Here is a 27,976-nt window from a genome sequence, read left to right on the forward strand (position 1 = left end):
TTGCAATTACATTAGCTTCAAATAAGCCAAACATACAACATACAGAAACAATAGAATACAAATTCAACTATTAGCTACAAATACTCCAAACTTAATATAAGCACAACATACAAATAATTTGTTTATTTTTTCATTCGTCGAGGTGCAAGAAGAACTGACCAACATTGTAAAGAAATATTTAAGCAATTGGTAAAACTAGGGAATCAATTACATTTCTTTGAAGCACATAAGAATGTGACATGCACAACCTGACAGAAAAGAACATTAAATCACAAACAACTAAAGGATCTTGGCACTCACTCGCACTATGATGCCCATCCTCTTGCTCTCGTAGGTGAAGGGGAATATCTGCAGGATGGTGAAGTTCAGGATTTGGCCAGTAGGGGTCCGCAGCTGCATGGAGGACTGGTCTCTTCCCACCAGTGTCAGGCCAACACTCTCAGTCCACTGCACCAGCGACACCTATCAACACCACATTGTAAAGACTTCAGTGGGTGGTCATTTCAATGTATGAGTGAATATAGGAGAGGACAAAAATTGGTCTAATATCTAACATTTTATGTTTTTACTAAATAATACAACATAATGAATATTAAAGGCACACACCAAAAGAGAGAACAATGACCATTACTTAGCTTTTTTATTGTTTCCAAGGTAAAGTTATTATTTCAATATGATGTACCATTACTCGAATTACAAAACAAACAATGAAGGGCACTTTCTACTGAGTAGGACGCCAGAGACCACAGTAACCATTTAGTCTTAATCAATAACTGAAACCTTTTCAGCACTCAACACTATTGATTGATAAACTACTTAATTGTCCATTTCTGAACTGAAAATGTAGTCGTGCTCGATGCTTTCTAAAGGACACAACAGATGACTTCCATTAATTCAATGGTAACGTGTGTCGGTCGGTCTGTGTGGGGAGAAAAGGAGGGGACATGAGATTGCCCAATAACTTCCAGACCAGAAGTCAGATCACATACCCAATTCATCATTCATCTTCTGACAGGTCTAATGGCAGAGCGGCCAAATGGACACAGATGAGAGAAAACAACAACCATTGCCACGTTCCAACTCAAATTTGAAAAACCTCAAATTGTGTTGTTGCGAATTACTTTCTTCTGGAAAGAAATGACCACGTAGTGTGACAATGCCAGGCCGTGAGCACTTTCACGTCAGTAAAGCTCTGACTATCGTAGTGTTCGTCATCCAGGTTGGGGAAATATGAAGATTGTGCTTCATCACGGTCTAGAAATATTGACTGTGGGGGCATTCTTGGCTCTGGTGTCAGCCACAGCAGCACCACCTTGTAACAGCAGCATCTGGTTTGGCTTCTAACTGGACTGAATGATGCTGCGACCAGTTGACTCAGAACCTCCACACGGCTGGCAACGTTGAATTACACATAATATAACTCATCCTTTTGAGTTGTATTACTTATGCAAAAAACAGTCACTGATATTGTGTCCATAGCGCTAACAAACCAAAACCAGACCTATATTAAGACTTCCTGAAAGCAAACTGAATCTTGCTTTAGATGGTATCAAACTGATACAATACAGATTTCAGAGCACAGAAACTCAAAGGAACCCGTTCACATTTTTACCCAGCGTGTCCTGAAACGGCACAATATAAACCACAGTTCTTTCATCACAACAGATATACTGGGCTCTATTCAAATCTGCAATCAAAGAGGACATTCAAAATGGCATAAGTGCAATAGGCTGGGGAGCCCATTAAGGAAATCCGTATTTACACCGCAGGAAACGGATCGAAGTCGAATTCCGCAGCCCTCTTCCTGATGTTTAAAAGAATCAATAATTTTCAAAAATCTTACAATCATCAATAAAAACATCAAATTCAATCAACACATAATAATAATACATCATATACAAAAAAATCAAAACAATAACAATAAAAAACAAATCATTTCACAAAAATAATAAAAAAATATAAAACAACACAACACAACACAATCAATTACATTAATTAACCACACACAACAACACATCATACACAAAAATAAATCAATTCAACAACTCACACACCAACCATCATCAAACATAAATAACCAAACCTTACAAACAAACAATTCACACCCCAACCCAATCAATTCACCAAAAATCATTCCCACAAAAACAAAACATTCATACAAAACATAAAACAACAACAAAATACATAATTCATAATATACAACAAAAATAAAATCAATATTCAAATATAACAACATACATAAAAAATCAAAAAAACATCAACATCCAACAACATAATACATCAAACAACCATCAACAAAAATCTCATAACAATCCATTCACAAACAATAACAATAAACTCCCTCACATCCATCCCCTCCCCCCCCCTCCCACCCCCCCTCCTCCTCCTCCCCAATCAAATAACACATACAATTAATAAATTCATATCAAATCAATTTAAACAACACATTCCAAAATCAAAAAAACAATAATAAACAAACAATCAAAATCAAATATAACACAACATCAATAAACACATATGCATACAATTCATCATTATCATAATATCATAATCAAAATCAAACACAATAAAAATAAACACACACAATAAAAAAATTTCAAAATACATATAACATATCAATCCTCAAATAAAAAATATAATATATCAAATTTCAATAATATTATCAAAAATCACAAAAAAACAACCAATTCAACAAAAATCAAAAACAAACATCAAAAAAAAATACCAAAAAAGTCCAAATATATACAAATAAACATATACAAACACAACCAACAATCATCAAAAACACAACAATCACAAAACATAATCATAAAAATTCCAAACACACACAAAAACATCAACAATTCAAAAAATTCAAATTTCATAATCATCAAAATTCATACAACAAAATTCAAAACATCAAATAATCAAAAAATACAACAATCAAAATCAATAAAAAACAAAATCACCAAACCAAATAAATCAAATTCACAACATAAATCAAATTATAACAACAACAAAAAAAAATAAACAAAACAATAAATATATAATACAAAATCATCATCACACAAATACATAAAAAACACCATCAACAATAATACAACATCAATAACAATAAATATAAAATCAACTAAAACATTAACACAATCCAACAACATTCAAATCAAAAATAAATTCAACACAGATAAAAATCAATCAATCAATATCAAAAAAATATAACATCAAAATCATATAATTCAACAAAAACAACATACATCATTCATACAAAAATATATACAATTCAAATCATCACAAATAAAATTAATAAAAACAATAAAACAATCAACAAATCAAAATATCAAATCATAATTTCACAACATTACACAAAAACATAAATAAATAAATCACACACAAATTCAACAAATATTCATTTCACAAATTCATCAATAAACACAATAATCATTCAAATTCACATCAACACACACAAAAATAAAATAATACATACATATATCCATATAAACACACATCATAAAATCATCATTCAATATCCTCAACAATCACAATTCAAATACCAAAAAATAAAAATAAATCACAAACATCATCACAACAATAACAAAAAACATACCATAATCAACACAGACAATATCCAACAATTCACATCAATCAACAAAAACATACAACCAACCATCAACACACAAAAAATAATATTATCAATCAAACATCACAATAAAACACATTAATTTCAAATCAAAATCAAACATAAATCAACAAAAACAAATTAACCAAAAATAACACAATCACAAAATTCATCAATCACATAAAACAAAATACATATCAACATAAACATCAAAAAAAAATCACATCATTCAAAAAAACATAAATAAACAACAAATCACAAAAAAATAAAATATATCAATAAAATAAACAAAAATTAAAACAAAATACACATCACAAATATAAAAACATCACATTAACAAAATAAAAATCCATATAAATAAATTAAAAATCACACAAACAACAAAAAAAAAATAATCCACACACATCACTCAACTTTCAACATCAATAAAATAACAAAATTTCACAATCAAAAATTCAACACAATATCAAAAAACAAAATCAATAGAAATCAATCACATCATAATTTCATTAACAAAATTATAACTACAAATCAATCATTAAATTCACAATCAACATCATCATTAAAAAATCATACATAAATAAAACATCACAATCATATAAAAAATAATCATACATCATAATATTCAATTCACAAAATATAATAAAACAAAACAACATTCTAAAAAATCAAAAAAACACAAAAAACATCAACAAATTTCAAACACAAAATCAAAAAAAATCAAATAAAACATAAACACTCAAAATCAATCAATACACAAATTCATTCAATAAATCAACATCACACAATTAACATTCACACAAATATATCAACAAAAATCAAAAAATAAAACAAATACAACAAATAACATTCACATCACACAACACAACACAAGCAAATACACCCAAAAATAAAATCCAACAACAAAAAATCATCCAATATTCATCAAATCAACACAATCACACATCAACCACACAAACAAAAATAATAATACATTCATCACACAAACAAAATTCATCATAACAAAACACAAAATCATCAACAAAACAATTCAAAAACAAAAACAAAAATAAACAATCACATTCAAAATAACAATAAACAATAAAAACAAATAATCACAAACAATATCACACATAAAAAATAAACTTCAAAATCAATCAATATTGCAAATCCCCCACAAATATCAAAATCAAATATAATTCATCAAATTCATAAAAACAATCACATCAAAAAAATTCACAACATTATAAATCATCAAATTCAAAACATTCAAACAATCAATCAATACAAAAATACAAAATTCAACAAATAACACAAAAAAATAAAATAAAAAAATCAACATCCATCACAATAAATCAAAAACCATCCATCACAAATTAAAAATCAATACCAACAATACATAAAAACAAAACATTTACATCAATAAAATCAACAATTCACAACAAATCAATCATTACTCAATTCAAAAACAAATCATCAAAATTCAAACAATCATAATACAAAACAATCACAATCAATCAATATTCATAAAAAAACATATCATCAAACATCAAAAAATCATAAATCAAACAAACAACAACCAACAACATACATATCAAAAAACAAAACAAATTACAAAACAAAAAAAAAAAAACAAATATCAATCAATCCATCATCAACATCATAATCATCATAATCATAATTATACAAACAAAAATCAAATTACATATCATAAAATAATAAATACAACAAACATCACACACATTCAACAAATACATCACATCAAATTCACAATTTCAACAAAAAAATCAATCAAAAACAAACATCACAAAATCAACACAAAATCAAATACCCCCAATAAAACAAAAATCATAAATACATTCATATATCAACAAAACAATTCACATCAAAAAAAAATACAATCAAAATTCAAATCAAACAATTACAATCAATATAATCAATACAAACACATATAATCAAACATCACATATATAAAAACACACAACCATCAACACATTCAATCACATAAATTCATATACACAAAATCAAATCATACATTCAAAACAGCATCAAACACAAAAGCCAAATTTAAACAAAACACAAAAACATTCCATTATATCATTCATAATAACAAATACATCATCATCCATCAAATCAATAACAATCAAATTTTACAAACACACAATCAACATTCATTCAATAATATAAAAAACAATTCATAACATTCACTTCAACTCAAAACACACAATATATCAAAACACATTAACAAACAAAAATTCATCAAATAAGAACAACATAAAATCAAAAAAAAAAACATCAAACATCACATCAAATCAACAATAAATCAATATCATCAATATAATTCATATTTCCACGCATCAAATCAATCAAAACAAAAACTAACAATCAAACAAACAAAAACATAAATACATCAACAAAAAAAACACATTCAATCAACATCACACAACAAATCAAACCTCACACAACATCCCCTCATCAAACAAAAAATTAAAACACCAAACAAATCATCAAACAACATCCACCTTCCTCCCATCCCACCCCTCCAAACCCCCCACACCTTTCCCCAACTTTCCCCCTCCTCCCCCCTCCCCCCCTCCCCCCCCTCCCCCCCCTCCTCCCCCCCCCTCCTCCCCCCCCCCCCCCTCCCCTCCCCTCCCCCCCCCCCCCCCCTCCCCCTCCCCCCCCCCTCCCCCTCCTCCCCCACACCATATAAATCATCAACAAACAATTCCATAAAACAATTTCAACAAAAAATCAAATCACAAAACAATTCAAAATCATTAAATACATCAAAAAAAACAAATTACATTCATCAACACAATCACAAAATTTCACATTAATCATTTCACAAAAAAACATCATATAAATAACTTCCAAAAACAAAATTCACAATCCATTCCACACAATCAAACAATCAAAAATCAAAAATCATAATTAACAACAAAATCACAATCATTCCAATAATCAATCAATAACATAATAAAATCCAAACATGACATATTCATCATTCATTTTTCACAAACATACTTCAATAACAACAATCAATCATCAAAATAACACCATATATTTCACATAAATAATATCATAAATCAAAAACAATAATTCAACAATCAAATTCAACATCAAATTCAATAAATACTCAACAAAAACCAATCACAAACATCATCAAAATCATTCAATCAAACACATCATAAATCACACATAATCAAAACAACATTCATATTCAAATCCATCATAATCAATATATTCACAAAACCATCAATTAAATCAATATATAATATTTTATCACAATCATCAAAACATCAAAATACACAATCAACAATCAACATAAATCATCACACAATTTCACATTCATTCATAAAAACACACACAATCCATCAAACTATATCAATCATACACAATTCACAAAAAACAAATATCAACAAAAAATTCAAATCAAAAAAATCATCATTCATATAACAAATTCAACATCAAAAAAAAACATTTTCACAATTCACATCATACAACACATCAACAACAAATCACACAAAAATAATCATCAAGTCACAAAATCAACAAACAAAATAAATTTCACATCCAATATATCACAAATCAAAAAACATCATCATAAAAACAATTAAACACATCAAACAAAAATCAATTTAAAATTCATATATATCAACACAATCACAAATCAATCATACATTAATCAATCATCATCATTCATAAATCAAATCAACACAATACACACAAACAAATATACATACAATGAATATCATACAACATCAAATCATCAAATATTCAATATAATTATTCAAATATTCAACCCCCCAAAAACAAAAAATTCATCAATCAATACAAAAATCAAACAAGCATATATCAAATCAATCACACATAACAACAATACACATAATACAAAACAATAAAAAATATCATACACAACCCATTTCAATAAAATCAAACAAACATTAATCATCATTAAAATATCACATAATCACACATCACATCATCACACATAATAAACAAATAAAAAATATCATAACATCAAAACACAATCAAATTCAATCACCAAAAATATATCAACTATATCACAACAACAATCATACAAACAAATATCAATTCATGCAAATATTCTCAAACAAATTTCATATATAATTCAAAAACAATTCAATAACACAATTCACAAAAAAATCATCAACATAATCATATACACACATTCATCAAATCAAAACATCATTTCCCAACATTCACAAAATCACAAACACACATCATTACAACACATCAACATATAATTCTAATTCAAATTCATTATAACATAAAAAAATCACAACAATAAAACACATCATTATATCAACATAATCATCATCAATATATCAAATAACAAACAAACAATCACAAATCCAACAAAAACAAACACATTAATATCACATCACACAAAAACATAAATCAACAACATCATTCAACAAATCACAAACCAAACACAAAAATTCATCACAAAAAAAAAATCAATCAATACAATATCATCAAAATCATAACAACAAAACACATCACATAAAATCAAACAACAAACATTCAAAAAACAAATTAAAAACATTATAAACAAAACACACAACACATAATCAACATCAACCACAAATTAAAACAACATAACAACAATCAAAAATAAAACATCCAATTTCACCAATTTCATAAATATATCAATAACATCATACCAATCACATCAAAACAACCATGAAATCAACACAACTCATTCAAAAATACATTTCATCAAAATTTTCATCACAACAAAAAACAAAAAATCAATCATCACAACAAACACCTCAAAAAAAATAACATGCAACAACATCAAACAATAATATTATCAAAACAAATATCAATTCATAATCAATCACAAAAATATCAAAAACACCAATAAAAAACATTCATTCATAATAATCATTCAACATCATATAATACATCATTTCATACATATCAACACAACATCATTTCAAACAAACACACAACAATACACAATCAACACAAAACATCATCAAAATCCAAACACACCATAACATATTCATCTATATGCATATCACAAAAAACATTAACATAAAATAATCATACACAAACATATCACAATCAAACATCATCAAATATACAACACAAAACATTAATAGTAATAATCATAAATCATAATACATCACATCAATCAATAATATTCAATACAATATAAAAATCAATATTCAAAACAATCAAAACAAAAAAAAAAAAAAAAATCAAATACAAACAATACAAACATTCAATCCAAAACAAAAATAAAATTTCCAAACATAACAATCAATCAACATAAAAACACAACAACAAAAATAAAATAAAACCAAATTCAAACTCTACAACAACAATTAAAAAAAATTCAACATTCATATTCACAAACATTCAACCAACATCAAAATATAAATATCATAATAATTCACACACACATACAACATCAAAATCAAAAAATCAATAATAATAAATACATAATACATCAAAAATCAAAATCACATAACATATAAAAAAATCAACTTACAAACAATACAAATATCAATAACATACACAAACACAACACAAATCATCACATAAACACAATTTACAGCAAACAATCACATATTCAACAAATATAATTAATCACATAACAATAAACAAAAAAATCACAAAATATTAAATCTAATAAATATTCAAATCCATCAACACATATCAAATCACATAAAAATCACATCATCAATCATCAAACACAGAAAAACAAATCAAAATAACATATAACACATAATTAACATCACTAAAACACACAAACAAACAACATCAACATCAAATCATTCATATAAACATTCAAAAACATAACAAACAAATAACCAAAATCAAACATTCAAAAAAAAACCAAAATCAAATAACAAAAAATCAATAACAACACAATTCATCAAATAAATATCATAAAAATTCAAAAACAAAACACACAAAATCATCATATAATAAAAAAATACTAAGCATCATCACAATTCATAACATCAAAATAATAAAAAATAAAATAAATATCATCAACATTTCATTCAAAAATCAACACATCAACCATAAAACAAAATTCATAACACAATAAAATAACATAATCAACACAACAAACATAACAAAAATCAAAAAATAATTCAATAACATTCACATTCATTCAAAAAAATAAACAAAAATCATACAAATCAAAAAACAATATATACAAATAAAACATTCACCCCAAACACAATGCAAAACATATAAAATACACAACAACACACATAAAACAAAAACACACAAAAACATCACACAAAAAATCATTCATCAAATAAATACAAAACAACATAACAATAATAATATACACAATAACAATCATAAAATCAAAAAACACAAAATCAAACACAACACAATCAAACCAAAACACCAAAATCAAACACAATCACAAATTCAATACATAACATCACAATTCAATCATTCAAAAAAAACAATTTCATACATATACATACACAAACACAATAATTAACATAAACAAACAATCAATATCAAATAAAAAATATCAAACACAAAAAACATAACAAACACATACAAAATCACAAAATAATACACCCAAATAAATCAATATCATATCATACATCATCAATTTCAAAAATAACAAATATCAAACCTCAAAAAGTCACAAATCACAAAAAAAATCAACAAATTCATCAATCAAATACAAATAAATAAAACACACAAAATCAATAAAAACATCAACCAAACAAACTTCAACACATAATCAAAAATCAATCACAATATCAAACACAAAAATTCACAAAACAAAATACATCAAAAAATCAATGATCAACATACATAAATCAACAAAAACAATAAAATAAAAATCATCATTTCAAACAACCCAATTCATTCAATCCATCCACAATCACACAAAGTTCATTTCAAAATAAAAATCAAAACTATAAACAAACAAAACATACTCACATTCATACACACAAACATATAAATCACACAACAACATCATTTCAAACATCATTCAATCATCATATCAATCATCATCATCCATAACGCAATCAACATCATCAACAACAAATAATCATCATCAATCATAACAATTCAAATATCACACATCATCAATCAATTAAAAAATCATAATTCAAATAATAACATCAAACATCAATATTCAACATCATCAACATCATTACAAATCCAATATCAAACAAACAACACATAATTTCACAATAACACATCAACATCATATTCAAATCAATAAAATAATTCAAATTTCATCAACAACATAAAACCAAATAATAACAAATTCATACATCATCAAAAAACTAAAATCATAAAGCAAACAAAAATAATCCATAAATAACATAACATAAACATATCATACAATTTAATCATATCCTTCACAAAAAAATCATTCATAATATTCAAAATCAACTTCAAAAAATAACATCATATCACACACAATATCAAACAACAAACAAATACAAAAAACATCAAATATTCAACACACATCAAACACAAATAACAAATCACACCACATCAAATCAATACACATAATATCACAAAAACAATCAAAAATTCTAAAAAACCAAAACAAAAAATACATAAACAAATCACAATATCAAAATCCAAACATTCAATAATTCATTAACCACAAATCACAAACAATCAATACAACATACACATACACAATTCAACATCACAAAAAATCCAAAACAAAACATAATATCATCAAATTCACAAAATAATTCAAAAATCAAACATAGCAAATTACCAACAAACACAAAAACTATCACAAAAAAAATCAACACAAATTCACATCACACATAAAATTCACACAAGCACAATAACACCATAAATATCATACAACAAAAATAATAAAATTTCATCAACATACATACATCAAATATTCCATTTCATCATTCAAATACATATACATCAAACACACACATAAATCATTCACATCATTCAAACATATTCACAAAAATTCAAATATACAAACAAATACACATAACACATATCAAATTCATCAAAAATATATTCAACATCACAACATTTCAAAAACAACAAATAACACACACACAAATATAATCCAATCATAAAAAATATATCACAAAATCAAACACAATACAAACCAAAATAAAAACAACAAAACACATATAATATTCATTCAAACATCAAAACACAACATCTCAAACCACAAAAGACAAAATGAAAATAAATCAACACATCACAAAAACAATATCATCACAATAATCAAATATCAAATAAACAAACATCAATATCAAACAACACATCATCAAAACACAAATATAAATCATAAATAATCAATCCCCCCACATTCACAAATACAAATCAAAAAAAACATTCATAAAAACAAAAATACAAAACAATTAACTTCAAATAACATCAATACACAAATCATTCAATAAACAAATAAAACATCACATTCCTCACAAAATAATTCACAATTCAATCAATTTCACACAAACACATCATATTCAATCATCAATTTCACATATAACAACAATCATACAAAAACATCACACAAACAACACAAAACAACAACAATAAACATATAAAAAACACAAATTTCACATATCAACAAAACATCAATAAAAAATATCAAAAACAAATCACAACATTCATATCTTCAAATCAAAATCAAAAATAAATTCACAAAACAAACAAACAAATCAATCTCAATACAAAAAATTTCTAAAAAAAATAACAAATTCAATTTCACAATCATCAACAAAATCAAAAATAACACTATATTCAACACAAATTCACAAATAATAACAAATAAACAACAAACAAAAAAAATTCAAAAAATAATAAAAATCAAGCAACAAACAATAATAATATATAATATATCACACATTCAATCCAAAATCACATACAATAACACAACACAAACAATATAAAATCACAACAAACATTAACAACACAACAAGACCATATAACAACACAAATAACATCAAAAAAAACACACATATAATACAACACCATCATATTCAATATATACAATATTCATAACCAATCAAATTCACAAAAATTCACACAAAAAATCAAACAAAAAAAATCAATCACATAAACAATCATATCATCACACATTCATATCAAAATTCAAAATAATCACAACATCCAAATCATCACAAAAAATAATATTCAAAAACATAAAATTCATAACAACACAACACATAAACAAATTCAAATCACAACAATCACAATCAAAATATATAATCTATAAAAAACATCTCAAACATAACCACATTATCCCATAAACCAATAATAAACACAAAAAATTATTCATGACAAGACAACATCACAAGCTACAAGGGGGAAGAGAGCGAGGGTAAAAAAGGGAAAGAAACTAGCAAACACAGGAACATAACAAAAAGAAGCACGGCAAACACAGGGACAGAAAGTGAAAAAGAGATCCACCACGAGGTGTGTACGAAGATTATTTTTGTTACTAAAGCGAACACTTATCTTGCAGTGTCTTATCATCCTATTACACCTCACTCTCTTATCTTGCAGGATGGATCATTCTACAGGACAAATGGCAATAACATAACCAATACAACAATTTATCACATATATATAATATTTTATCAAATATTACCATTATCAATATTTATATTTCATATATTTTTATTATTTTTATTTATTTTTATTTTTATTTTACTATTTTATTCTTATTATATTCATTACAATTTTATTTATTACATTTATTTTTTATATAATATTACTTAATCATTTTTCATTTTTTTTTATCCTTTATTATATTTTTTTTTATCATTTAATTCATTATTCTTATTATTATTTTTTTTTTTATATTTTCAATTAACTTTTAAATTCCCTTTAAATATTTCTTTTTTTATTCTCATTCTTTTCATACTATTTTTGGTTTATTAAAATTTCAATTAATAAATTTTTCCAATATAATTACTGACAGGACATAAATGTGGAATGCCAGTTTGTCCTGTGAATGTTCCCCTTCAAGTAAGAAGTCAGGGAAGACACTCAAGATAATGTCCTTTACTGACAAAAAAATCAACAACTCTGTTTAGAGATGGGAAGTCTGTTCTCCTGTCCGGCCGTCTGTGTTTGTCCGTGGGAAAATGATGTTTAGGGAGATCAAGTGTACATTTCCCAACATGTCAAATTGACGTATAGCAACATGTATTTGCGTTTGTATATTTACGTTTATCATCTGATGGATATACTTTTACAACATCAAGCGAAACCTATTTTGGACACGACTCACTGAATATCTTTATGATACATTTGAGGATTTAAAGAACTTAAATTGATAGTATTTTGTGCAAATTCAAGCCCATATAATTGATACTACAGTTTTCAAATGAGTGTAGAAATAACATGAGTGCATTATGTGTAGGAACATGTGTGTATGGTTCTGTGGCTGTTCATTTTACCTCATCTGGGCTGGAAGCCTGGTAGACTCTGCATGTGTCTTCATAATGCTGCTCAGCCTCGGCCTGGTCTGTCACACCGTTGGCCTCGTACACGGGCGTCACGTTGTGCACCAGGGCGATGGCCTTCACGGCCTCATGGACTCTACTGCTGATAGTCTTGCGGACCTTAGTGGCTGCTGGAGCCCTGGAGGCTGGAAGGTCATGGGTGGGCTGAAGATAATTACAGAAGGTAGTGTGATCAAAAGAAGGGCACACTACAGGAACCTGAAAAGAGTTATAACCTTTTCTAATGAGAGTCTTTCTTAGTGGTCAAGGTTTTTCTAAGAGAGATCAGCTATTGTAGCCCGTACAACTAACAGTCTATACTGTCAAAATAAACAAGCTTTATGTTACTCCTATATACATCAATACACAAGGACACACATTCAAAAAACCCATCATAAAATAGAGATTACTTTCTGGAGCTGTTTAGTGTTTAGTCTGAGAAACTAGTCGCTTTGCTAACAGCAGTTTCAATGATTGCTGCTATAGTGGCCTGTAAACATAACCAGATGTGTGAAGTAAATATGAACAATTTGCTTTTGCATTGTGAACTTGCTATTTTTAGAAGCCTGTGCGTTCCAGGGGTTAATGGTAGCATCATTTAAAAAGTCTGGTCAGTGCTTTGCTTGGAGGCTAATCCTGTTTCCTGCTTCACTAACCTCTGGTGTCAAGGGAGACAAAGGGTGTCATCTGAGGTCAGGAAGCCTTCAACCAAACAATAATCACAAACCGATAGGTTTCTTAAAACAATGCTCGTGGCTGTTTGTTTTACCCTTTCCCAAGATATTGGAATTTCAATCTTTTCTTTTATGTTTGTTTTCTATATGCTGTGAGTGATGTTCAGTCATTCGTTCCATTTGACAGACTGGTGCATGTTTTTCTTACCTGCGTGTAGGCGCTGAAAACATGACTCTGTACTTCATCCATCGAGTCCATCCCATATGCCACAGTTCCAAGATGGAGGCGCCTGAACACCATTTCATTTAGAGTTAGAGTTCCTGCGAAAGATTAGATTAAAGGCTTTTAAAACATGAAATACCCCCAAAATGAAAGATTAAATTAGGAATCCTGTGCTATATGTCAGACTTCTGCATAAAGGTTGACAGCAGAACATATGAAATGGTGTTTTACATTGTGGTTGCTTAATTATTATAATTTTGTAAACATCACAAGCATCAATATCTGTAAAAGTATTTTACATTAAATTGCATTTCATTTAGCTTTTGTCCAAAGCAACTTACAAGAAGTACAAACAATCATGAGGATACGAACAGCGAGAATCATTCCATTACAGTACATGAGCTTCAAAGTGCAACATAAACAATTATTATTATTTTTATTATATTTTATTATTGGCAAAGTTGAAACAGGTGGGTTTTCAGTCTGCAACGGAAGGTGTGAAGACTGTCTGCTGACCTGTTCCACCATTTTGGAGCCAGGATAGCAAACAGGCAGGTTTCTTTCTACACAGTTACTTAAAACAGAGTTTGCATGTCACATATGGTGATTGAAAAAAATAATGGTAAGGAAGCCACATTCACTTTAAATGCATTTTCCGACAGTATATCAAAAAGACCTCAGGGGCCTCGCGCGTACATTAGCCTGACTTGCAGACCCCTCCGGCCTTATCACGCTCTGGATGGGGAAATGGCTGATCAGTTTATTGGGCATGAGGGCTATAAATCTGATGTGTAACACCTCGCGCCTGAGGAAGTGCACTGGTGGAGGTGTTGTGCTCTGAAGGTGTGTATGGATGAGAGACTTTGGGCTTTTTTTATGATTTAAGGGTCAAATAAGTAGCAGGTCTCCGGGAGCAGAAACCCCACCACAGAGCAAAACCCCCCAGGGAAGGAAACGACTTAACTCTGTCCTACTGGATACTTCCTTGGCAAATCCTCAGCACCATAACTCCTCATTTTAGTACTCCACATGCTGGCCTCGGTGATTCTTTGAGCCACACGACCGATGCTTTTTAAAATAAAGAATTTTGCTTTTCACTGCCATTTCCCCGTCTAACCTGTTTTGTCAGTCAGCAGGTAGGAGATGCGTCCAAGCTGTTCAGGTATGGTGCTAGCCCTCACCACCGTCCCGGGGATCTTGGAGTCTTTCTTAATCATCCAACTGAAGACCATCTTTCCCATATCCAGATTGACACGCAAACTGCATCAAATACAAACAGTGAATGAGTGTGTTGCATTACATACAACGCAACACAGCAGATCACTTTGAAGTAGAGAATCTTAAGTCGCACCTAATGGGCACAATGTTAGAGAAGAGCAGCAAGAAGCGAAAGATCTGGAGGTACCAACGTCCAGCAAAGTGCTGGAGGGCCACCATGACCAGAGACACCACCACAAGGGCCCCGAACAGGATCTTGGTCAAACAGTTCACTTCCAAGTCGAACAAACCCACCTATCATGAGCAGCAGAGGCAGACATTATGAATGTGAAAACAAATGGTCTGTGTATATATATATACACACACACAATATATAGGTCTATATAGCAAATCAAAGTTTCAATTCAAAGTTAAACAAATTACACAATTAATGTTTTAAGAATAAATTCCTCCATCTTTTTTCAAACTAAATAATCAAATGTTGGTCTGTGGCTCTGGTTCACACTCCTGTACCTTGTGCCTTGGGTTGGAGGTGTTCATGACACTGCGCAGCTCCTTGCCTGTGTAAATCACAACCCCCACCACCGTGCCTGGAGTGAAGGAGAGAAAAAGGCCTTGAAAACTGCCTCAAGTCAATATAATAAAAAGGTACAACGTAAAACACAGTATGTCACGAGCATGTTTCCCAGACCTTTTCAGATGATGAATGTCATCTGGAATATAGGATGCAGACTTCCAATTGCTTAATAGCCAACATATTATAACCTAAAGTGGCAATAGACACCTTTTTTGATTTAACTTATCATTATGAAGTTAATGTTGATTGCACAATACTAACGACTCCATCAGCATTTAGATTGGTTTCCTATAAGCCTCGCTTTCAGTATGCAATTCTGGCCGGCCAACGGGTACGAACTCACGGGGGTGAAGGCGCCGTGGAGAAGAAATTGCTGTGTGTCCTGTGCCGTGTTGCCAACAGTTTTCCAATGAAGCAACTAGCAGCACTAGCTCAAAAAAGTAACCAGAGGACATCATTTGGACGTGACAACACTGTGCATTCATTTGCATAAATAAACAAACGTATTGGTTGCGTCAGTGTCAGGGGGAGTTGTTTTTCGCCACTTTAAGAGTCCTATAAAAGAAAAACACTTTCTTTGCCGTTGCTTTCTTTACATGCAGCCGCCCCAGGCCTGTTTATAATTGAGCAAAATGTCTGATGGAGTCATTCATTATTATTTTTTTAATGTGTGTGTTTGATTAGACAAGTCATCAGATCAGCCGTTGTGATTAAGCAGAGCTTCAGTGTCGCTCTGTGCCCTAAAGGCCAAAGCTGGTCCGGGTTACTTCCACAGAGCTGTGCACCAAGTCAGTTATTTACCAGAGGCCACAACGGTGCTGGCCCACAGGGTGTTTTCAATGCCGAGACTTTCGTTGACTGGCGGGTCTCCATCTTCCTGTAACAGTTGAGATAATAAATTGCTATGCTTGGTAGATAAGATATCTGTTAACTAACAAATATTAGGATTGGCAGGATTGTTCTCCCGAAAGGTTGCATTTAATTATCGACTCACCTCCACTTCTCACAGTGAATCTGATACATTTCAAAATCAATTTACTCATTTAACGTCTTTAGAGAATTCTGCTGCCGGTTTTATTAAATGGAGACTGTATTAATGCGTTTTGCCGGATTTATTCATTTAAAAAAAAGTGTAAGGGAAAATTGTGAATAGTAATGTAAGCACTCACCCTGGTGAAAGTTCCAATAAAGTTATGGATATCAATATTTGGTTCCTCTGCATACACATATGATCTGATTTGTAGAAGGTCCTGTGAGACATCGGGAAAAAACATGGTTTAGGTTGGATAAGGTCATCAAACATCATGACTGAGAATATATCACGCATATGGACACCAGATATATTTATATTATCCTTTACAGCTTATGCAGCAACAGCGTTCGCTCTATGGTACCGCATTGTACATTGCTCGAGGCTATAATTAGTAGACAAACTGCTTTGACACGCACACAAAAAAATACTCCCAGACATCTTTGATGTACATGAATATGGCGGTTATTTCTTTATTATCTTGTCCTGAGGCACATATTGCTATCGCAGCCACCGGGAGCTCAAAGAGCAGGTGATGCCAGAAGCTGCACAGGTGCTGAAAGTAGCAGTTCAGGGTTGAACTCCAGCCAGGCCTGCAACTAACGATCACGGTTATTTTATTGATTAATCTGCTGATTATTATTTTGATTAATCAGTGATAGGTGTGTCCATAAAATGTGTAAAAATTGTTAAAGATCACAATTTCCCAGAGACAAAATTCACATCCTTAATGCGTCTTGTTTCGTCTGACCAATATATATATTTAGGATTATAAACAAGTAACCGATTATCAAAATGGAGTAACAAATGGTTTCAGTTCTGGATCAATATATCAGCCATCTCTAGCCTTTCACTACATATCAAATCAACAGCAATGCCAACCACCTCTGATAAGAAGGAGGTTTTGTAACAATAGTTTGTAAACATCTATCATTAAATGTCACAATCCTTAACAGATTCTTTTTCTGTCAGCAATCACATGTATTCAGCAGTTCTTATTTCACAAAATGCAAAGCACAGAGTTCAACATTCAATTTTGTCCTGAACCTTTCTACCTCTCTCCATCTTTATTTCATGACTCACGGCAGCAGTGGGCAGTCTCTGTGTGCAGGCCACTGGGAGGCGTAGTTTCCAGTCCGTCTCTCCATCCAGCTGGTCAGTCCTCAGGAAACAGGAGCCTGGGAAGGAGAGGACAAGAGCCACTGATGCCAGAAGGAAACACATTCACCCCTAGGGGGCAACAATAGATTGGCTTTAAGTTAAAGGGGGGGGGGGGGGGGGGGGCATCACACTCTATTCTCCATAGTTGCATTGATTGTACAAATCACTACATTCATATTTCAATAGATACTGAAGGCTACTGCCAGCTGGCTTCTGGATTTATGTGTTCTAATACACGTTGTTTTTTAAGTTCCTAGGTTTGAATGAATACATGAAATAAAACAATCAAGCGAGTCACAAATGAATAGCAGCAAGTTGTGTGAATGGAACAAAGCTGCATATCAATGTTGGGATAGAGTTGGAGGCATTCACCAAAGCCCATCCCCCCACTGGCTTACATGCGTCATCCTTCCCAAAAGTCCCAGTCCTGGTCTAGGCTCTTCATAATTGACCTAATGGCCTCCACATGGAATAGAGATAACCAAGCAGCACTATTTCCAGTAAAGCTAAGCTGTTGTTTTTCTTCCTCCAGCAGGAAGGCTCAACAACAACATGCATCTCGCTTTACTTACAGAGACACATTTGGGTTTCTGGAAGCAGAAAATAAAACCTATGCTGTGCTTTGCAGGTTGTCATTTTGAATGGACTTAGATGTATTTTGTATATGTGCAAATAAAACAAGTGCAATGCAATTCTCCAAGTTCTTGTTATCACAAATCTTGTTCTAATCCATATTTGATTATTCAGATGAAGCATCCTTCTCTCATGACTCCTGTTTTCTCTTTGCATTTCATCTTTGAGTGTCCCTGGATTTTCCTTGTCATTATCTTCTCATTTGAAAGACAAAACTAGTCATGGAAGATGAAGAAAGGACAATGTTTTGTCTACAGTGCCCACTACACTGCACTTTTGAGTGATAGTGACACTGGACTCAATTTCAATTTAGACATTGTAGGGCTTCCTGTCCTGGCTCAGGGCTAATCCCTGCACCTCAGCGCCTTTTTAAACAAGTCATTTCCCCAGCCAGCAAGCCTGTTGTGGAGATCTGGATGAATGACCAGCAGATGTTTACCATTTCTTTCAGAGGTCCTTAAAAAGATCATGTCAGCAGGAACACGCTGGTTCTACAAAGAAAGGCAGAAAGAAAAACATCACTTTAACATCACTTCCTGATCCTGCACTTTTCCTCCTCCATCCTCTGCTCTTTAACTGTAGACAAGTAAGACGTTTAGCTTTTCATGTGCCACATTACCAACAGCCAGTCAGTCAAAATAATAAGCCCTGCAGCAAATCATCCTGCCGTGGCCTGAACAGGACCCTGACCAGGTTTTACACTCTGCCTGACCTGGTCCCTCCACGACACCAGACAAATTCTCCTTTCAATTCATCCGGACAGCTCCCCCAAAAATTGAACCGCGCATGGATTTATTGCTAAGTGGTCGATATTAAAAGTCCAATAAAAATGTAATATGACTCTTCAAAAGCAGGTTAAATAAGAAATTCCAAAGCATCCTTTTTGTCGCCTACTGGTTTCCCCACTGCTGATTCTGAATGGTAACTCTGAATCACTCATATTAGTGATTTGTGCAGGACAACATGTGGGACTTTTCCTTCTGCTGCTTTCAAATGTGTTGTTTTATTTGACTGTTGCCTCTGTGTTTAGTGTCCCGTCTGTAACTTTGTATGGTACTGTTAGCATCTGATCAGGTCTCTCTTGAGAATGAGACCATGTGTCTCAATGAGATTTTACCTGTATAAATAAAAGGCTAAATCAAATTAAAAAATGAGATTCAGAAAGAAGCCCTCACAAGACAGGACTCACTTTTCATGTTTCATGTACAAAGACCTCAGAGAACACAACAGATTCCCCCGAAAAACTCAAACCAAATTGGATATTTTGAACAACTAAACATTTAAAGATGCCAAAACATATATCAATAAATAGTACTTAATTGAATTTGTGTTTGAGGTCTAATTACAGCTATTTCAGATTCACGTGTGCTATGTATGCATTGAGTTTGACAGGCGGAGGCTCAGCATTGATCACAAGATTAGAAAATCTTTACTAACTCCTTTCACCTCAGTCACCAGTGGAGCACAGAAGATTAACAACCCCCTCATTATTCGCCGTCATATAAATGGGAACTTCACGGTTCCAAAAAGCAAAACTATTCACAGATGTGGAAGAAACAATCTTTAACAAACCTTTTCCACGATTATAAGATCTCCAACTTGAATGCCGCTGCTTTTCACCTTCACTGTGCCTGAAATGCAGAACAATGTTGAATGTTAATCTAGTGTTTAGTAACTTTGTATGTCATTTGATGCGTTACGTATGCCAGTCATTTATACAGTTCAAATTCACCAATTATGTAGTTAAAAGTTTTTCATTAAATATGAAACACACACAGTTCTCCCGTGTTTGCTTTTAATTAAATGTGATTTCAGAACATGAACGTCTTCTTTGGGTGAACTGTTGTCCTGCATGCCTCAGTTGTCCCAGTGAATTTGGGAAAGTAATTTTGTGTGCAGATTGGAAAGAATGCTGGGGGAGTTGAGCCTTTTCTCTCATTCCACTTGGAATGAACAGGCAAAATTGTTTGGAAAAGATCACTGACCCTTGACCTCTGTCGTGACCTCTGGGCTTTGCATATGCAAGACATTAAAGCACATTAATATTGCTATGCATTCAGCGTCACGGGACTTCACATTAGTACTCTGCGGCACTAATTGAAAAAAAAACATTTTACAGATTTTCAGAAACAAAATGTGACGAAATATATTCTAAAATAAAAGATGAAGCTTTGATTCATTCACTTTTTTTTGTGTTGCTAAACACTCGTTCAGAGGTGCAACATTACATTTATTTAACGGATTAGTCGATCAACAGACTTTAATCGCTTTTAATATTTTGAGCAAAAATGCCAAACATTCACATGTTCCAGCTTCTGAAATGTGAAGATTTGTTGCTTTTCTTTTTTCAGTAAACTGAATATATTTGCTTCTTGGACTGTTGATAGAATAAAAAAAAGTTAATTTGAATAAATGTCCTTGAGCAGTTATTTTATAGACAAATCGATTAATTGATTAATCAACAAAAGTTAAACATAATTTCAACCACTTTCTTCCTAGTGTAGAAAACAACACACCAAGCGCTGACACCATAACTTTTCTATAAACCGCAAGATACGCACGGGGGCCGCTATCATGGAGGCAACCAGTCATTGTGTTTATGGGTAAAACAAGCTGCCACATCAAAGGGGCAAAGTGATGGAAACCACAAGAGGTCTCCTGCTTTTTATTGCTGGTAGCACTTTATACCAAGGCCTCTTATGTACACTTTTACATCTCTGCTTTGAATTACCCACCATTTCCCCTAGCCCCAGTAAGTTTTAATAGGACCAACCTCCTACAGTTAATAGACGGTGATGCTAAGAAATAAGCAACATGGTTCAGATATCAACAGAGCCAAAACATAAGCAATGTTGTCCTCCAATCCTTACCTCTCGTTGAAAGCTTGCTGTAAATCTGAGAGTTCACTTCTTTGTCTCGGAGGTAACATCTTATTTCTTCAACTGCTTCTCTCATGATGGTAATCGCCAAAACAAGACCCTGGAGAGGGAAATGTCAAAATGAAAAAGTAATTTCTCCAAACAAACAACAAACCAACTTTGTACATGTGAAAGCTGTGGCAACTGTGAAACACCAGAACCTTATTTCAATAAGTTTTAATCATTCACAGTTAGAGTGTTAATGCCACATACCAGAGGGACCCAGTAGGTGTAGAGCGCACCTAACCGTAGCTCCTTGATAAATTGAGAGCAGGCCAAAAGCAAAAAGTACAAGTTGAAGAAGTACTTGAACTGATTGAACAGCACCTGTGAACATAAAACAAAGAAGCACAGAGTGAAGTATTTGCAGTGTGGTCAGTTATTGTGCATATCTGACATTTACTGCTCGGCCATTACTGTTTTTGATACCATTGGTCTCCATTAGCCTTGTTACGGCACTGTTTTAATGACTTGTTGATAAAATGTCATCTTAACATCTATTAACATAAATTGGGAAAATGGAAAATGACTTCAGGTGTACATAAAACATTTGTTTGATTTTAATTTGTGACAATTTTACCGAGGTTTTCTTTTCTGTTCCAATTCTGTTGACATAACCAGAATCCCAGCAATCATACAAAGATATTTTGATAATCCTGTCGTTTTTAAGCAAAAATGCCCAGAATTCACAGGTTGTTGCTTCTCAAGTGTGAATATTAACTATTTTTTAAATCAGCATTTTAGCTTGTTTTTTTTGCACAAAACAAGCATTTTTAGGACCTTCTTCCTTTTTGCTATGGACATTTTTATTTGCTTTCTGTCCCGCCAATTTTCTTTAATTTATTATTTTGCGAATTTACAAGGCAATGTTAGAACAAAAAATCCTACTTCCCATACTTTTGAAAGATTGATTCAAGAATCATTAATACCAACTAAGGCCTTATATTTAGATCAATTAATTCAATGACTTTTAAGACCTTTTAAGGATCTGCAGGAGCCCTGGCAAATCAATCAAGAAACTGTTTCTGGATGATAAAATTCATCGAAATAATAACGTGGCAAATTAAAAAACATCCTTAAATTGATGGAAAATCTGAATAAAAAATCTAATATTTTCCTCAGTGATCGTCCTCATTGGCCTTATAAACAACCTAAGAGATATGAAACAATGTGCAAACACACTCCTCCACTAGTGTCATTCTTAAAATTAACACTCATGCTTAAACTTTGCCCAATTTCATTACCACCAGTGTGCCAGATGACATTCACATTGCTACTGTACGTCACTTCCAAAACTGTTGCCATGGACAGTAGAGAACAATGACACCACGCACAGAAACATAAAGACTACAATATGTTCTAGTGGGAAGAACTTCTCCACATGAACCAAAGAAAATAAAAAGCATCGCAATTTGCAATGCAAAAAGGCTTTGCTCTTGTCTTTGGCTTTCCAAACAAATTTGAACTACTTTCAATGTCTGACTTCTCACACACACACAAAAAAAATCATAAGATCTTAAGACAACTGAATGTCTGAAAAACAAATTTATATGCAAATCAGGCCGGGGAAAATGCGAGGGTCAAAAACACACAGCTTAGTAAGAATTTGCCAACCAAGTCACACATGTCCCTTCCATATTCTTCTGAGGATGTGAATGTGATCTGGTGCTGTGGGACCATGTCTCTGTTAGTCCAAATGTGACAGAAAATGTCCTCTGGCATAAGTCATATGTCATAAGTCATATAGGTAAGCAATAATCTATCAGCATCTATGTGTCTAAATATCCTGGAGGCATTCTAATATCTAGTCGTTCAGGATTTGGCTGAACATAAGCAAACACGACTACATTATTATTTAAGTGAAGTAAGCATACAAACTTTGAGGGATGTATCAGAGCTGAAACACAATTGTCACAATTTGTAAGAATTAGTCGATCGACAGAAAGTTTATTGACGACTATTTTGATAATTGATTGATAGTTTGAGTCACTTTTCAAGCCAAAATAACAAACATTTGCTGATACCAGCCTTTTCAATGCAAGTATTTTCAGCTTTTCTGTTTTGTATAATTGAAAACTGAATATCTTTGGGTTTTGAACAGTTGGTTGTAAAAAAAAAAAAAAGGAGTGACTCGTAGACACCACCTTGGTTTCTATTGGACATTTTTCATTATTTTCTGACAATTTATACATTAATTTATTAATCGATTCATCTGGAAAATAACCGTCCAGATCAGGCTTGACGTGATACTCTGATCCTTGGCGATCAGAGTGAGAATGGAATGAGTCAAACACTAGTGACCACCCCGATGTTGGTGGTACAGTGATTGGTGCAAGATGATAGCAAAGATGATTGTTCCTAAGATTATGAGTCTTAATAGTAAAATATTTCTGACAAGTGATAATGAATCAGAGCCAGGCTGAGAGATGTGGGTGGTGGTTTTGGGGGTCAACAGGAAGGAGGGTGGAGGGGTGACCTTTGACTGACACTAACCGCAGGCAGGAAGGTGAAGAAGTTGTACTTCTGGTTGTTAATGACATTCCTTGGGTACCTCTGCTCCCTCTTTTCTGGGTGGCCGAGCCACACGGTGCGGGGACGGAAGTCACCCATGCCACAACATCTCGACCACGGGCAGCACCTGAGAGGAAAAGATGGGGATGGTTAGAGAATATCTGCTGAGGAGACTTAAATTAAAAATAAGTAGGATTCAGTTAAATAATTTAAGCTACTTCACTTTAAAAATAATTCTGTAGCTTGAAGCATAGCCCTGTGTTGTACTGTGTGAAGCTGTTGAGGTAATGGCTCCATTTTTAATGTATTTCCTGTCACATCTCTTAGTTAATGTGTTGCTTATTGCAGCTACAAACGGAAACACAGAACAGACTAGGCTGAGCTAAAAAGGTCTATGATCATGGAGTCTGGAGAGATTATGCTTTACAAGATAAATATTAACTTCATCTGGAAAAAGGGTGGAAACTCCCTTCGCTCTACCTAAACAAAGCATTCCAAATCAATAGAGTAAGAGCCAAGTGACCTTGTGACTAATAATGGAACTACGTTCTAAGTTATAAAACACTTTCCATAAACAAAGTGAAGGCGTAACACATATAAAGCCTCTGTTTTAATGCAGACAAAATGGTTCCTTCAAAGATTACTCAGTTTTTTAAAAAGTTTTGTCTGCCAGGTCTGATAACCTTTCTACTGCGGTCATTTCCACAGAATGCTGTGATAACCCTGCAGTGGACGGGACACCAAACTGATTCCTCTCCAACTTAATACGCTGAAGCTGGGGTTCCTGTAAAACTCGTATCCAGGGAGAAACTAAAGTTAACTATTTTATTGACAATACATAAAAAATAAATACTATATGCACTGACTCTTTGTATGGTATCTGTCTAAAGGATAAAACACAATAAAGCACAAGAGCTTATTTGCATTGTGGTCCTTTAAATGATTGTACTATTGATTATTGTGTATGTTGCAGAATAAGACAATAATGGGCTTCGTCATTGTAAAGCAGCTCCTGGTTTCTGTAATCTTGAGTGAAATAATCCTTCTGTTGCCGTTTTTAGACTACAGGGAAGTCGACTGTAGGTGAGGGCTGCAACTAATGACAGGCTTTTTGACAGTTTCACATGTCACAGTAGGAAGACACAGGTGTAAATAATAAAACGAATAATGGCAGTTAATTAGACAGGAGCCATCGTTAATGTCACTTTGTGATTGATTATTCTGCCAAATAGTTTCTTGAATCAGAATCAGAAATCCTTTATTAGTCCCACAACCAGGAGATTTACATTGTTACAGCAAAATATCATTTTAACTATTAGTTGTATAAAATATCAGCCCTTGTTTTACTTCATAAAATACTTTCAAAAATATAAAAAAAATGCCCATAAGAACCGAAGTTGGCATATTCAAATGTCTTGTTTTGTCCAACCAACAGTTCAATATCTGCGATATACGATTCATTTGTTGTCGTTGTCAGTTAATTTTCTGACAACCGACTAATCGATTAATCATTTTTATTCTGATTTACTGCAGATCTTAATGCTTTACAAGTAAAACAGGCCAAATAATGTTTATTTATTACCTATGTCACGGAGGCTATGTTTTCAGTTTGGTTGGTTTGTCTGTCAGCGTATTCAAGTGGCGGATAAACTAATTATGTTTTCTTTCATTAACATTGCAAGATTTGGCCTTAGCGGAGGTCTGCACTCTCCCAGTACCTTTCTATTTGACATATGGAAAACAGCTTATTAGGCACATCTAGCTCAAACTAATGCAGTCTAATACGATTTGTGGTGCATTACACAGAGATGTGTTTCTATCATTTAGCATACCCTCACCGATATAGAATAAGATTGAACTGAAAACTTAACATTATAACATGAAGGTAATATCTATTGCAGGACTTCTGTACTAGCTGGCATTAGTTCTAGCTAGGTGTACCTAATAAACTGGGTGTATAACTACCATGTCAGGGTGGTGATGTGTACTGAAGGCAATGATACAATAAACTGCAAACTGGAGAACAATACTGTACATAGAGCAGCTAGCTAGAGGCCAACATTTCTGCATTAAAACAGCTTATTTTCAGACATTTTGTCTTTGTATAATGTGATTATTACAGGAGGTGACATCACCATGATAGCCTGATCAGACTATTGGCTGCATTTCAGCACCATGTCTGCCTTGTACGTGTTTCTCCATCATCATCTATGAGGCCTGCCCCTTTATGTGCTGGTTAAAATAACACTACAAAAATCATTATTTAGCCAACATGTGGCAACACATTATCTCTAAAAAATCATGGCCTTCATTTCGGCGTAGTATCTGCTCTTTGACAGACTGAGATCCAGTCTACCGAGCTAATATTGACATGGGCGTCAAATGCACTTGCTCCAACTGCACCCCGGAACAAGGATGTCTCCTGGAGCTATAGCTAGCCGTTTTAAAGCTACTATAAATGGCCACATTATTTGTAATAGCATGTATGTATCTGTTAGTCGTTGGTTTATTACTTAACTGCTTTGTCCACCCCACCTAAACCCCTCCAGCGCTAAGCTAGTAAGAGACAATGTCGACGCGCTCCTGTAAACAATTTAACGGCTAAACTGACATTAGCAGAAGCCGACGAGCGAAATACGTCAACAAACGGCTAAATATTCATATTTCTGTGCCGTATAATGCCCTTACCCATTTCTGTGTTTACTGTCGTTTCTTTTCGGCCGCCTCACGGGTTGTAGGGGGATATTGTCGGTCATTCCTGCAGCTCCCGGTAGCGGGTGGAGGCTGTAGTCAGTCCGCCTAGCTGTAGCGGTTCTGGGCGGAGGCTTCCCAGCTGTCACTCACACAGGACGGTTGGACAGTGAGCAGGCTCGCGCTGCTGCTGGGTCAGTTAACCTACTATACACCAAACACACTTCATCTCAATATGACCCGTTTCATAACATAATATTTTACATTTGCGTTATCAATATTTGTTAACAGGGC

The 27,976-nt window shown here is 32.7% G+C and overlaps 1 protein-coding gene across 1 annotated transcript; it reads right to left on the reverse strand.

Moving 5' to 3' along the window:
- Positions 1–279: 279 nt before the first annotated feature.
- atp9a (ATPase phospholipid transporting 9A) lies at positions 280–27,852 on the reverse strand. Its single transcript, XM_029435897.1, has 15 exons — positions 27,680–27,852; positions 24,974–25,118; positions 22,694–22,807; positions 22,433–22,541; positions 21,135–21,193; positions 20,002–20,053; positions 18,852–18,946; positions 17,908–17,988; positions 17,540–17,615; positions 16,675–16,751; positions 16,295–16,455; positions 16,061–16,203; positions 14,929–15,041; positions 14,002–14,211; positions 280–462 (listed from the first exon to the last, which is right to left on the reverse strand). The coding sequence occupies exons 1-15, from the start codon at positions 27,745–27,747 to the stop codon at positions 280–282; spliced, it is 1,686 nt and encodes a 561-aa protein (XP_029291757.1). The 5' UTR covers positions 27,748–27,852.
- Between the last annotated feature and the right edge of the window lie 124 nt (positions 27,853–27,976).

Source organism: Cottoperca gobio, chromosome 7 (assembly GCF_900634415.1).
Source record: "Cottoperca gobio chromosome 7, fCotGob3.1, whole genome shotgun sequence".
Lineage (NCBI taxonomy): Eukaryota > Metazoa > Chordata > Actinopteri > Perciformes > Bovichtidae > Cottoperca > Cottoperca gobio.

Coding starts and splice junctions, on each gene's coding strand:
- atp9a (XM_029435897.1), bottom strand. CDS start 27,747: ATGACCGACAATATCCCCCTACAACCCGTGAGGCGGCCGAAAAGAAAC. Junction 17,989..18,851: donor AGAGACTGCCCACTGCTGCC/GTGAGTCATGAA, acceptor GATGTCTCACAG/GACCTTCTACAAATCAGATC. Junction 16,752..17,539: donor CAGCACCGTTGTGGCCTCTG/GTAAATAACTGA, acceptor CCTTCACTCCAG/GCACGGTGGTGGGGGTTGTG.